The sequence below is a fragment of the Anser brachyrhynchus genome, assembly GCF_964034855.1.
Source record: "Anser brachyrhynchus genome assembly, chromosome: 13".
Lineage (NCBI taxonomy): Eukaryota > Metazoa > Chordata > Aves > Anseriformes > Anatidae > Anser > Anser brachyrhynchus.
In genome coordinates, this window is record NC_137708.1 from 15,336,595 (window position 1) to 15,350,601 (window position 14,007).

General features: G+C 68.0%; 1 protein-coding gene across 1 annotated transcript; it reads right to left on the bottom strand.

Moving 5' to 3' along the window:
• Positions 1-94: 94 nt before the first annotated feature.
• On the bottom strand, positions 95-5,403 carry XPNPEP2 (X-prolyl aminopeptidase 2). The gene is made up of 21 exons (XM_080553506.1): positions 5,157-5,403; positions 4,663-4,736; positions 4,448-4,558; positions 4,304-4,367; positions 4,059-4,163; positions 3,896-3,982; positions 3,631-3,777; positions 3,450-3,551; positions 3,257-3,338; positions 2,719-2,914; positions 2,531-2,620; positions 2,307-2,416; positions 2,137-2,214; positions 1,980-2,051; positions 1,820-1,880; positions 1,620-1,689; positions 1,430-1,534; positions 1,229-1,288; positions 958-1,034; positions 601-699; positions 95-412 (listed from the first exon to the last, which is right to left on the bottom strand). The coding sequence occupies exons 1-21, from the start codon at positions 5,200-5,202 to the stop codon at positions 203-205; spliced, it is 2,046 nt and encodes a 681-aa protein (XP_080409632.1). The 5' UTR covers positions 5,203-5,403; the 3' UTR covers positions 95-202.
• Between the last annotated feature and the right edge of the window lie 8,604 nt (positions 5,404-14,007).

The window sequence follows — 14,007 nt, forward strand, 5'->3', positions numbered from 1 at the left end:
AGGTCTTCCCTGCGCTGCAGAGGGGCAATCGGCCCCAGGTGGGACGGGCACACCGGCACCCTGCCCTGGCACACCAGCGCCTCACGCCCCCGTCGGTGTTGACACTGTTTAATTGCAAGGATGAAAATAATAAAAAAAAAAGGCAAAACAAGGAAGTGAGCGGTGGTGAGAAGAAGCTGCCTCGGCAGGGGAGGAGTCAGGATCAGGCCTGCAGCTCAGCGAGCAGCATGGAGACGAGCGAGCTGATGGCCAGCGTGCCCAGCGTGGCGGCGGCGGCGGTGCCGGTGCTGGCCAGCGGGAAGGGCTCGGTGTTCCTCTGCAGCCAGCGGTACTCCTCCTCCAGCTGCTGCCGCTGCAGCTCCGGCCCCACGCGTGCCCGGATGGTCTCGTAGTAGGCGTTCAGGTACTTTATCTGCAGCCGGGTATCAGGCAGCTGCAGAGGACCGTCCTGGTGGTCCCAGCCCATTCACCTGCCCCAGCCCTGTCCCCAGGCCCCTCTGCACCTCTCTGTCCACGTGTCCATCCCTGCCTCAGCCCCATTTGCCCACCCTGGCTCCGTTTGCCCTGGTTTCCCATTCACCCACTCCCAGCGCCCTGTACCTGCTCCTGCGACAGGAGGCTGACGTCGATGAGGTTGCGGTCGTAGGGCACCAGCGACACCACCTCGAAGGTCAGGAAGGGCTCCTCCCCGGTCGGGTGCTGCTGGGGGAAGGCTGTGAGGTGGGTGCCCCCCACTCCTTGCCTGGCGCAGCCCCCCCGGCACTGCCTGTCTAGTGATGGGAGCAGGGGAGGGGCCCGTGCCACCTCATCCCCTGCCACCCCTGCACTGTGCCCAAGCCCCCCCGCCCTCCCCTGTGCCCCCCAGCCTGATGCAGAGCCCTGGGAAGGAAGGTTGGTCTGGGGAGAGGAGGCAGCTCCAGGCTCCTCGGGCAGCTGGGTGAGCAGGGACAGCGTTACCTTGGTCTGCGCCTCCACCACGAGGGCGATGTCCTCGATGCGGATCCCAAACTCTCCATCCCGGTAGTAGCCGGGCTCTGAGGACAGGAGCAGTGCCCAGCAAGTCCCACGCCCCAGCAGCCCCCCCAGCCCATCCCCGCCTGTGGAGAGCCCTGGACTGGCTCCCCAGAGGCACAGAAAGTTGGGGACCCACTTCCTTGGCACAGCCCCGTGACACCAGGGCCATCCCCTAGAGCCTGAGGCTGGCAGGACCCACGCCGGGTGCACCTACCGATGGACGTGAACATGCCCGCAGTCAGCGGCACGTTGTTGGACTGGAAACCCACGGGCCCTGTGGGGGACACCGGGTGGGTTACGGGAAGGGGGAGACACACTCAGGGGGTGCCTGCCCGCAGCGAGCGGCAGGGCTGGGCTGTGACAAGCCCCCTGTGAGCCCTGTCCCTGTGTCCCGGAGCTGGCCCCCAGCACCTACACTCATGGACCGAGAGGAAGTTGCCAATGCCGTGGCCGGTCCCGTGGCCGTAGTTGAGCCCCACGTCCCAGAGCGCCCGGCGGGCGAAGGACTCCACGTTTCTCCCTGGAGGATGAGGACGTGGGATGGGGCTGGAGAGTGGTGAGGGCACCCCCTGCCCTGCTCCCCCCGTGCCAGACGTGGCACCCACCGGCCGTGTTGGGCGGGAAGACGAGGCGGGAGAGGTCAATGTTGCCCATCAGCACGCGGGTGTAGGCTTCCTAAGAGCGGCACGGGGGTGCTGAGCATGGTGCTGCACGGATGTCCCCATCCCCCCCCCCAGCACATCCAGCCTCAGCCTCTGGCAACAGCCCCAGCTCCACGGCTGGGATGGCCCCACGGTGCCAGCACCTTCTGGAGTGGGGTCGGGGTGCCCCAGTGCATGGTCCGCGTGATGTCTGTGGTGCCATCCCTGCAAAGGGGGACATGAGCAGGGGCCCTGACTCCTGCAGGGCTGGGCGCAGCCACGATAGGGGCACGGTGGGACGGGGGGACGGGGTGGGATACGCACAGGTACTGCCCGCCGGTGTCCGACAGGTACATCTCATCCACCGACAGCGTCCGTTTGCTGGTGTTGGATGGGCTGGGGATGGGAGGGGGGTGAGAGCCCCCGCCATGGTACCCGGGACGCCCCGGCAGCTCCGCATCCCCAGCCCCTGACCCCACACCTGTAGTGGGCGAGCGCTGCGTTGAGCCCGCTGGCGGAGATGGACTCGAAGCTGGGCCCGTGGCTGTGCTGCTGGGCCCTGGAAGGCAGCGGGGGGGCGAGATGCCAGGGAGGTCCCTGCCACCCTGTGCTGGCACCCCCCGGGTGCAGCGGTGGGTGGGCGGCACTGACCGTCGGAGGGCATCGATGTGGCGGGCACCCAAAAACTCGTCCACCTGCCCCTGCGGCACCATCTTCTCCAACCACAGCAGGTACTGGATGACAGCCACCGCGTCCCGAACCTGGGCACAGCCCATTGGCATCGGGCGGGAGCGTGGGGGGGGGAACAGCACCCAAAGGAGCCCCCCCCCCCCCTCCCTTCTGCTGCTGGGTGAGGAGATGGGGACAGCCCTTACGTGAGCAGCTCGCAACAGCTCCTGCTCCTTGTTGTTCTTCACAGCCTTGGCCAGCATCACCGGGGAGTAGCTGTCCTCCAGCAGCTTCTCCTGCGAAGGAGATGGTGGGGCATGGCCACCCACCCCCCGCCCCCAGCCCCAGCAGCCGGCCTCCGGGGAGGCCGCGGCCACGGGCGGTGCAGCCTCACCTGGGGAACGACGCCGTAGAGGCCGTAGGTGGTGTACTCGGTGCCGAGCCAGACCGTGACGTTGCCCTGGGCGTAGCGCTGGAGGTGGGCACGCGCCTGGCTGTAGTTCCGCAGCTCCACGCAGAGCGGCCCGGGGCAGTCAGCCCGCAGCGACTGCCGTGCCTCTGCCGTCAGGCGCGCCTCGTCCACGAACAGGCTGGGGGCAGGACGTGGGCTGGCTCCCCTGGCCCCCCCCGGCCCGGCCATGGGGGCACAGCAGTGGAGGGGAAGGGGCTGGGGGCTTGTGCTGGGGGGGGGGGGGGGGGCTGGACCCCGGGGTTTTATCGGGAGGGATGAGGCTGGAGCTGAGGCTGTGCTGGGAGGGACGGGGCCAGGCCTGGGAACGGTGCAGGGCTTGGAGAGGGGGTGCAATGGGGCTGGACACAGTGGGGTGCGCCAGGCGTTGGGGAAGGGTTGAAGGGGGGCTTCATGGCAGAAGGGAAGAGGGTCGGGGCAGGGCCCTGGCAGTGGCCCGTCCCCACGGGTAGGTGCTGCCCACCTTATGTTGGTGCTGGTCAGGAGCGTGTAGGAGTAGAAGACAGGGTTGTAGGGGATGTCATCTCCACGGAGGTTGAAGAGCCCTGCCGGGGGAGGGAGGCATCAGAACCTGTGTCCACCAGTGGCCCCGCTGCCCCAGCTCTCAGCGGTGCCGCAGCCCTGGCACCGACGGCAGCACCGCCGTGGCTACTCACAGGCGGTCTCCTCCAGCCCCGAGAGCAGCACGGCCGTGGGCCTCCGGGTGTGCTCCGCCATCTGCTGCCGGATCCCGGCCACCTTCTCCTGCCAGCTGCTCCCTGGGAGGGGGGAGAGCCAGCGGCTCAGCTTGGACCCCCCCGCCCCGAGGCCAGGGGGTTTGGGTGGGGGCAGGCGTACCTGTGAACTCTGCCGGGAGGCTGTAGATCTCGCTGGAGGCCGGAGGGGGTCTCTGGTCCCCCCACACTTGGTCCACGAGGTTGGTCTCCATGGGCAGCAAGGCCCTGCCGGAGCCCTGTAGAGCCTGGCTGTAGCTGTTCCAGGTGTCTGAAGGGGAAAAGCAGCCCATGGGGGGGGGACACGCAGCAAAGACCTCCCTCGCCACACCCAGGGGCCACTCGTGCACCCCATCAGGCAGGGCCCCCCCCGTGCCGGCCAACCGTACCGATGGAGAAGAGGAAGGGGTCCAGGCTGACATTGCCCCCTGCAGGAACCGACTCCAGGATCCACTGCCCAATGTACTGGATCCATGCTGCAAGAGAGAGAGACAGGTGGCGGGGGCCCAGGAGCGGGGACCCCCCCAGCCCCCCCGCCCTGCCCGCACTGACTTGTCCTCTGCAGCTCCCAGTTGCAGTCCAGCTGCCGCTCTGCCTGCGTCCAGTAGCGGCTGTCGGTCCACAGGGCCGCCCTGTCCTGTGTCACCACGACGGTGCCTGGGGTGGCAGCGGGGACTCAGGCATCGCCTCTCCCCCTGCCAGGCTCCCCCAGGTCCTGCAGATGCCCCCGGGGACCCCGCAGGGTGGGAAGCCCAGCGGCCGCGGGCAGGTCCCCGCGGTGGCGAGGATGCTCTCACCCGCAGAGCCGGTGAAGCCGGTCAGCCAGCCCAGACGGGAATCCCGCTCGGCGATGTACTCGCTCTGGAGACGAGGATGGAGCCATGAGAAGCGGCTGGGGGTGCTGTCCCGCAGCCTGGGGCACGGGGGGGCTGCCCCCTTACCATGTGGGCGTCCGTGGAGGGCACGATGTAGGCGTGGGTGCTGTGGGCGCGCATGGCATCCCGCAGAGCGGCGAGCCGCGCCGTGGTGTTGGTGGCCGTGGGGGGCAGGTACTGGTGGCACAAGGAGGGAGACAAGGGTTTGGGGGGGGGGGGGGAGAGCCCTGCATGGGGCTCTCCAGGGGGGGCAGGCACTGTGCACAGCAGGGGGGACTCACCGGTGGGTTCACAGAGCAGTCCCGAATGTCGGTCCTGGGGGACGTGGCCTGCTGCGAGCGTCCTGGGGTGCAGGCTGGGGTGCAGGGGGAGGCCAGAGCCTCAGCAGGGGCTCCAGCTCCTGATCAGCCCCAGGCAGAGGCACATGCCCCTGGCATGCCTTGGGGAAGGGACCCCTGGGCACAGCGGGATGGCCACGAAGGGCAAGGTGGGATGGCCACGATGGGCACAGCAGGATGGTCACAAGGCACAGGTGAGGCATTGGGGAGCAGGCAGGAGCCAGCCCCGTGCTGAGCATCCCTGGGGCTGGGACCTGTCTGGGAGCCAGGGGTGTGCCCTGGGGCTGGAGCAGCAGAACAGCCCCCCAAGGGAAAACCCACCCATGCTTCACCCCCACCAGGCAAGCAAAACACTGAGGTGCACCATGCTGGGGCTGGATGGGAGTCCCTGGATCTGGTCCCCGCCCAGCCCTGCCACGGGGACGTCTCCCACATACCCTGGAGAAGGAGCAGCCAGGCTGCGATCCACCGGGAGGGCTGCATGGCTGCTCGGCAGTCCCCGAGCTGCTGGCAGAGGAAGGGACGTTTCGGCAGTGCCGGGGGTGACAGGTCCCTCCTCCTGCGCCTTTGCCCCAGGGGCGGAGGGATGCTGGATGACAGAGCCAAGGCCCCCGAGCAAATATGGGGGGGTCGTTGCCCTATTCACTGAGTGCTTCTCCCTTCTAGATAACCAGATAACAGTAAACAGCCAAATGCGCACAAAGTCCAAAGATCCTCCTGGAAGCAGAGGTGGAGCTGTGCCAGCTCAGCCTGGCAGGTCCCAGCTGCCCGGGGTGCTAACCCAGCACGAAGAGCTCTGTGGGGTGCCGCGTCCCCTGTGCCCCCGGGGAACCCCTTGTCCAGAAACACCCCCCGGGGGAGAGGCTGTCCCGTGGAGCGGGGTTGCGGGCACGGCACCGTCCTCACCCGGCTCAGCGAAACGTCAGCGCTCGTCGGGTTGCGCCGAGATGGGGATGCGGTGAGGGCATCCAGGGTGCTGTGCTATGGCAAAGGGGCTGGGGGGCTGAGCTGAGCTCCTGAAACTCTCCCCAGTATGTGCGTAAGAGTTTCTGGGCAAGCAGAAATATGTGCAGGGCCTTGAGTGTAAGCACATAATGCCTTCAGCACTAGTGAGAGTGCGCGGTCTGGCTAATGGAGTAACAGGAATAATAAATTCAGCTCCCATTAGTGTGCCGGGTTTGAAACGCTGGCCAAGGAGACAAAAGGAATATTTTAGCATCCTGACAAGATAGGAGGCACATTTGGCAGCAGCGTACGGAGGGAGGGAGCGTGCTGGAGGTGAACAGGTTGGGCTACCCCATGCAGGCAGGACACCAAACCATGCGCACGGCCTGGGGACCAGCGCCCGCACCCGAGGGCGGTGCCGGCTGGGCTGTGCCCTTCGTCCCTCCGAGCCTGTGTGCTCGGGACCGCCGTGGTCTCCACCTTGCAAAAAGAGCTGATGCGAGGCATAACGAGCCTCGAGCCCGGGGCCTGCCACGTTTATGGCGCACGTATTTCCTCCGGCTGGTTTTATGACCGCTCCGCCGCTGCCGAAGAGAAAGCCCAGCTGCAGCGGTGCCCATCCGAGGGTGGTGGGGGGAGATGTGCAGTGCCAGCCCCCTCCAGTGCCGTGGCAGCAGGACCTCGTGCGGCAGGATGCAAGCTGCTGGAAGTCCGGTAGGTCCTACAGTAAACAAACTGATGCTTTACAAGCAAACCTCCCTGAGAAGACACCAGCTGGGCAGCGGGCTCGGCGTCCCTGCGGGCCCCGTGCGATGGGCAGGGGGGGCTCTGCCGGCTGGCCCCTGTCCCGGGGCATCTCCCACGCGAGTTCTTGCCCCCTGCCCCGGCCCCCCCCCTCCGTGCCACCCCCCGCAGCAGGCAGGGATGCTGCGCCCCCGGCCGTGCCGCTGGGGTGCTGCCGGCCACGAGGTGGCACCACGACCCCGCCGCGGGGCCCCGTCCCCTGTCCCCGTCCCCTGTCCCCTGCCCCAGCCCCTGCGGAGCCCGGCGGGGAGCGGGGGGGCAGCAGCAGGAGCCGGGGGCATCGCCCCCGTGTCTGCAGCCACGCCGAGACCGGGCGCGGTCGTGTCACGGGTGGGTCCGTGCCCGCTCCTGCCTGGGCCGGGGTCACCTCTCCGGGGCCCCCCTTTGGGTTCTCCTTGGGCTGGGGCAGCGGAGGGGGCATGCGGGGGGGGGTCCGTGCCCCGGAGCTCCGAGCAGGGGCAGGACAGGGCCGGGTGGGGGACAGGGGACAGCAGCGACACCGAGGCTGCCCGCAGTCGTTACGGGCACGAAAAGTTTCTCGAGGATGCGTCACGCAGGTTGTCACGGCGACCATCAGGCAGCGCTTTGCTTCCATCCTGGTAATTAGCGAACCGCGCTAATCACCGCATCACCGAATCACCGAATCATCCAGGTTGGAAGAGACCTCCGAGATCATCCAGTCCAACCTCTAACCTAACAAGTCCTCCGCTAAACCACATCACCAAGCTCTACATCTGCTGCGCATCCTCCCCCAGCTCCGGCTGCCCCCTGGGGACCCCCCAAGGCGCTCACCGGGGGCCGCCGCGAGCCGGGCAGCGTCAACCGGACGAGGCTCATCCACCGCCGCGCGTCCGGTGGGGCCTGTCCCTCCCGCGGGAGGTTTCCTCGAAGACGGGGCCGGAGGAAGGCTTGGGGGAGACATCCTCCCTTTGTGGGCTATTGTTAGCCTTCCGCCACCTGCGGGGCCGCGGCGTGACTCAGGCCGGGGTGATGCGCCCGAGCAAACAGGACGCGCGCAGGGCGGGAGGGAGCCCGCTGCGGCCCCAGGAATGCGGAAGCAAGGGCGCTAGGTATTCTGATATCCAGAGAAAATCCCCCCCCGTGACGGAGAGGCTGGGAGCCCCTGCCTGATGGACACGACGCGGGGGGACACGGGGGTCGCCACCCTGTCGCCAAGGCACCCCCAGCTCCTGCCTGCGTGGGTGTCTCGGCTTCCACCATGTGGGTACCTACAGGAGCTGTCGCATCACGGCTGTGGGGACCCCCCTGTGGGGCGTGGAGCTGTGACTTCCCTTTGTCCATCTGCGGATCCCCACTCGTGTCCTGGCTGTGCCTCAGTCGTTACCGCGTTGGTGACCTTACGGAGGCAGTTTTGGGGTGCCTTGTGCCGGTGTCTTGCACCTCTGCTGCCCTGGTCTGCACGGAAGCGTTGAGGTCGGAAGGGACCTCTCCAGGTCACCTGGTCCAAGCCCCTGCTCAGGCAGGGACACCCAGAGCAGGTCGCCCAGGACCACTTTCCACCTGCTTTTAAATCTTGCCGAGGAGGGAGACTCCGTAGCCTCTCTGGTCGCCCTCACAGTAAAATGGGGTTCCTGAAGGTCAGACATAACATGCCGTGTTCCAGTTTTTGCCTTTTGCCTCTTGTCCTGTTGTTGCAATCATCATCTTCAGAAGAGCCTGTCTCTGTCCTCTTTGCACTCTCCTTTCAGGTCTTTATAGACTTTGGTAAGATTTCCACGCGTTCCACACTCCACACATGCAACCCCTGGTCCCGCCTGGGCCTTCTCTTCTCTACGTGGAAGGGTCCCAGCTCGCTCAGCCTTTTGCCACGGGAGAGATACTCCAGGCCCCGAGTCATCCCTCTGGCCCTTCGTCAGACCCTGTCCTGTGTATGTGTGTCTGTGTTGCCCTTGTACTGAGGAGCCCTGAGCTCGGCATGGTGCTTCAGGTGTGGCCTCACCTGCGCTGAGCTGAGGGGAGGGCTCACCTTCCTCCACCTGCTGCCATGCCTGCTGCAGCCCAGGACACTGCCGGTCTTCTTTGCAGCAAGGGCACAGCCATGGAATGAGAGAATCACAGGCTCACAGAACGGTTCAGGTTGGCAGGGACCTCAAAGCCCACCCAGTTCCAACCCCCTGCCGTGGGCAGGGACCCCTCCCACCAGCCCAGGATGCCCAAAGCCCCAACTAACCTGGCCTTGAACATCTCCAGGGACGGGGCATCCACAACTCCTCTGTGCAGCCTGTTCAGTGCCTCACTGCCCTCACAGTGAAGAATTTCTTCCTTATACCCAATATAAACCTACCCTCTTTTAGTTTAAAGCCATTACCTTGTTCTATCACTACAGTCCCTCACAGGGAGCCCCTCCTCAGCCTTCTTTGTGCTGGGGCCCCAGAGCTGAGCGCAGGGCTCCAGGTGGGGTCTGACGAGAGCAGAGCAGAGGGGGACAATCCCCTCCCTCACCCTGCTGGCAACGCTGCAGTCGGTGCAGCCCAGCACACGGTTGGCTTTCTGGGCTGCAAGCGCACGTTGTTGGCTCATGTCGAGCTTCTCATCCACCAACACCCACAGGTCCTTCTCCTCGGGGCTGCTCTCCATCCATTCCCCACCCAGCCTGTGTTTGTGCTTGGGATTGCCCCGGCCCAGCTGCGGGACCTTGTGCTTGGTCTCACAAGGTTGGCACAGCCCCACCTCTCAGGCCTGCCCAGGTCCCTCTGGGTGGCATCCCTTCCCTCCTGCGTACTGACCGCACCACACAGCTCGGTGCTGTCTGCAAACAGGGTGCACTTGATCCCACTCTCTGTGCCACCGACAAAGATGCTAAACAGTGCTGGTCCCAGCACTGGCCCCCGAGGAACACCGCTTGTCACGGATCTCCACCTGGCCACTGAGCCGCTGACCGCAGCTCTTGGAGTGCGACCATCCAGCCAGTTCCTCACCCACCGAGTGGTCCATCCGTCACACCCATTTCTCCCCAGTTTAGAGACAAGGATACCATGGGGGACAGCATCATGTGCCTTACACAAGTCCAGGTAGATGATGTCAGTTGTTCCTCCCCTATCCACCAGTGCTGTAACCCCACTGTAGAAGGCCCCCAGATTTTTCAGGCACGATCTGCCCTTAGTGAAGCCCTGTTCGCTGTCACCAGTCACCTCCTTATTTTCCACGGGCCTTAGCACAGTTTCCAGGAGGATCTGCTCCGTGGTCTTGCTGGGCACAGAGGTGAGACCGCCTGGCCTGTAGTTCCCCAGGTCTTCCCTTTTTCCCCTCTTAAAAACGGGGGTTACGTTTCCCCTCTTCCAGTCAGAGGGAACTTCACCGGGCTCAAATATGACGGAGAGAGGCTTAGCAGCTACACCCACCGGCTCCCTCGGGACCCGCGGATCCATCCCATCGGCTCCCCCGGCCTTGTGCCCGCAGCCGGCGCGCTCAGCCCGCAGCCCCCCGGCCCCAGCCGGCTGCCCGGCGCGTCCCGGGGGGTACCGGGGCTCTGCATCCCCGGAGCGGCACCGGGAGGGCCGGGGCCAGGACGGCACCCCGGGGGGGGGGTTGCCCCAAGCCGGGGGGTCCCGTCTCCCCACGAACAGCCTGCGAGGGACCGCGGGGGGGGGGGTCCCGGGGGGGGCTCGGCCGCCGCGGGCGGAGGGGGCGGAGCGGGGCGGGCGGCGGAGCCCCCCCGGGGCGGGCGTGCGGCGGGGCCGGGCCGGGCTCTCGCCGCCTACAAATGCGGCGATCCCGGAGCGGGGCCGCCACCGCCGCCGCCGCCGCCGCCTCCGCCGCTCCCCCCCCCGCCGCCGCCGCCGCCGCCGCCCCGAGCCCGGCGGAGCCGCGCACCCCGCGCCCGGCGGAGCATGGCGGAGCGGCGCCGGCTGCTGGCGCTGCTGCTGCTGCTGCTGCTGCTGCTCTGCCTCGCCCTGGCCGCCGCCGCGGGTGAGTGCGGCGCGGGGGAGCGGGGCCCGCTGCGGGGCGGAGCGGCCGGGGGCGGCCGGGGGCTGGCAGGGAGCCGGCGGCCCCCCGGGGGGAGGACAAAGCGCTTTTCAGGGCGGCAACAAACCCCGCTCTGTCCGCCCCGGGGCGGCGGGGCCGGGCGACGGCCCGCGGAGGTCCCCGGGAGGCGGCCGTGCCACGGGGTGCCGGGGTCCCGTCGGGCGGGCGGCGGGCGCGGCGGCGGCCGTGCGAGCCGGGGGTCGCAGCCCCCGAGCCCCCAGGTGCCGGCCGAGGTCCGCTGCGGCGGGGACCGGGCAGGCGGGGAGGGGGCCGCGGGGCGCCGGGGAGCCGGGGGGGCTTTGGGATGGGCGGGGGGGGAGCCGGGGAGCCGAGCCGGGGAGTCGGGGCCGTGCCGTGCCCTTGGCAGCGGCCGCGCTCCGTGCAGGTGGCCCGGCCGCCCCGGTGCAGGAAGCACTCGGCTGGCGAACGGCTTCTGCCGGGGGCAATTCAGGAAACGGTGCCGCCCGGCCCTGCCCGCTTTGGGCCGAGCGCCGCAGCATCCCCGTCCCTCGCGCAGGTTGGGGCGGGGGGGGACACACGGCTAACGCTCTTCTTGCCGTCCCAGGGCCGGTGCCGGATGGGACGGGTCCGGAGCAGGGCCGCATCCGAACCCTGGTGCGGCCGCGGGGTGCGCGGCGCGGGGCCGGGCAGCGGGCGGGCGGGTGGCGGAGGCTCCGCCGGCCCCGGCCCCGGCTGTCCCACAAGGGCCCCATGCCCTTCTGACCCAGGTGAGTGGCGGTGGGGCTCGGGGGGGGGGACGCGCACGGTGCTGCCGGGCTGGGGCTCATCGCACCGCACTTCGCTCTTGTTGCAGGGTCGCCACCAGCCCTCCAGGGACGCGCGCCCCGCTGCCAGCCCCGCTGCCTAGCCCGGTCTGCTCGGCCCTGAGCCCCGCGCGTGGGGTCCCACCCGCGAGCCCCGGGCTGGCGTCACCTCCACCGCCGTGGCTGGCCCCCGGGCCGTGTCCCGTGGGTACCGCCGCGTCCCCTCGCCGCCTCGCGGGCAGCTCACGGCGGAGCTGGGGCGCTGCCCCCGTGCCCCGTTCCCGGCTCGCCGGGTCTGGGGGCTTTGCGCAAAGCACTTTGTCGGGCGGAGGAGCTCCCCGCGGCCCCGCAGGAGCCCTGCCCCGTCCCTGTCGCCCACCTGCCCCGGCAGCGTGGCTGGGGAGGGTCTATTTATTCGCGTGGTGCTAACCCCGCGTGAGCTGCCCTCCCCTCCCTGGCGGCAGAGCCACCTCTGCGGGACCCCCGGGGTGTGGGGTGCCCACCCGTGGGGTGCCTGTGGGGGGTCTCTGTGTGAAGCACTAACGTATGCCAAAGGAGGGCCTTAGTCGTGGTGCCGGGCCCTGTCGGTCACCGTGTCTCTCGTGTCTGTAAAGATTTGTTCTGTGTAAATACGTCTTTATAATAAAGAGCTATGATGACAATAAACACTTGTTTTTGGCGCGGTGGCGGCTGGGTGGCTGGACAAGGGGCTGGGACAAGATCTGCAGCCCTTGGGGCCGTGGAGAGATGCTTGGTGCCCTGCGAGGGGGACAACCTGTCCTGTCCCGGTCTCAGTCCCTGTCCCTCCGGGTGCTGATGGCGTACCCGATGCTGCAACGGCAGCCGGGGCTGGGGCTTGTGAATCTCACCAGCCGAAAGCGGTTTCTCGTTGCCGTGGTTACTGGCGATCGGTGCCGGGTGGGTGCAGCACCCAGCATGGGGAGAGGGGCCTCAGCCTGTGCCCGGCCCTGGGGGGGCACGGGGCGATGGGACAGGACGGGACGGGCACTGCTGCAGCTGCTGGAGCTGCCCGGGTTCTGTGAGACCATGTCCTGGGCACCTTTGGCTCTTGTGCCGTCATGCCCTGGGGCTGCCGGACCTGCCCTCCCCCAGCCTAACACCACCAGCCCCGCTGGCCACAGGGGAGCAGCTGTGGGTGCCTGGCCTCTGGCACCCCCCTCCCTGGCATCCTCGTCCCCAGCATCCCCCTCCCTGGCATCCCTGTCCCTGGCATTCCTATCTCTAGTGTCCTTATTCCTGGTGTCTCTATTCCTGGCGTCCCTGTCCCTGTCATCCCTGTCTCTGGTGTCTCTATTCCTGGCATCCCTGTCCCTGGCATCTCTGTCCCTGTTGTCTCTATTCCTGACATCCCTGTCCCTGGAGTCCCTGTCCCTGGCGTCCCAATTCCTGGTGTCCTCCTCTCTGGTGTCCCCATCCCCACGGGCCCCGGCAGGCGAGCAGCTGCAGGCACCTGGTCCCTGGCATCCCCATCCCTGGTGTCCCGGTTCCCTGCATGCTCATTCCTGCTCTCTCTGTCCCTGTTTTCCCCCTCCCTGGTCCCTCACATGCCCGTGGAGAGGGGCAGCAGCTTAGGGCTGAGGGGGTCTTGCATGTGGATCGGCGGCTGAGCCCTGCAAAGGGATGGGACCCCTCCTGTCTCCCCCAACCCCCCGGAGCGGTGCTGGGCTCCTCGAGCTGCTGGGGCACGGGAGCCCCAGGAAAATGAGGGCTGGGGGCACCATGTTGGGGGGTCCCGCAGGCAGGGGCAGGGGCGTCAGCACTGGTGGGGAGGGGGTTAACGGGGCCACGGAGGGGCGGAAAGGCTGCAGCTGCGGGGCTGGGAGCAGGGGCCCGGGGGGAAGCGGGGCTGGGTCCAGCTGGCCTCCATGAGCTCATCCTTGGGGAGCGGGAGGGATGTGCTCCCCGGCCACGCGCCAGCGCGCTCCCGCCCGGCCGCACGCCTGCGCCCGCCCCGTGCATCCCGTGCGGGCCCCGCTGGGTTTTCCCCTCCTGCGGGCCGGGGGCTGCCATGCCACCGGGTGCCGCGATGGGGGAGAGGCAGGATGCGGTGCCCTGGCCGCAGCCCAACCGCCCCAACCCTGCTGGCCCCATCTCTGCCCTGGAAGGGGGAGGCCGGGGAGGTCCCCCCGGTTGGGCTGTGGCCAGCCGGTGCCGGAGGAAAAGGCTCCTGGGCCGGGAAAGCGAAGGAATCTCTGGCTTTTCCTGGCTTGGCCTGCTGCCTGCAGGCAGGTGGGGGCTGCCGGGCTCCTCCGCCGTCCCCGTGCGCCGCGTGCCGTGCACCGTGCCAGCTCCCTCGCACGCTGCCGGCAGCGGCTGCTGCAAGTGCTGAAGCCGGAGGGGCTGTGAGGTCTCAGCAGCTGGGGGCAGAGGCTGGGAGGGTGCACAGCTTCCACCCCAGTGCCTGGCTGGGCATGTGTGCAGGTGCCTGTCCTGGCATGGCCAGGACGGGGGCTTTGCTGGGTCCAAGCTGGCCCAGTTGGGAAGCAAGGGTGCTGGGTGTGCTGGGAGAGGGGATGGGAGAGGGATGAGCCACCGCTGGAGGCCTCTGCTTCTTGGGGACCTCTGGCTGCATCCCAGGGGATGGCCAGGGCTCAGCGCTGAACATGCAGGCTGGGCAGGGGATGGTGGCTGTGCCAAAACCACAGGTTGAGCCACACCACTCACAGCTGGCACACACCGCTGGGGTGCCACCAGCCCCACCACACAGACACTTTGCTGGGCACATTCAAGCCCCCATCCCCATGCACTGCTCAGAGCTCCAAGGCCC

Excerpts from the sequence above, each read along its gene's own strand:
- XPNPEP2 (XM_080553506.1), bottom strand. The coding sequence starts at position 5,202 with ATGCAGCCCTCCCGGTGGATCGCAGCCTGGCTGCTCCTTCTCCAGG. Across the intron at positions 4,737-5,156 it reads CTGGCTGCTCCTTCTCCAGG|CCTGCACCCCAGGACGCTCG; the intron begins GTATGTGGGAGA and ends CCTGCACCCCAG. Across the intron at positions 4,164-4,303 it reads CGGCTTCACCGGCTCTGCGG|GCACCGTCGTGGTGACACAG; the intron begins GTGAGAGCATCC and ends CTGCCACCCCAG.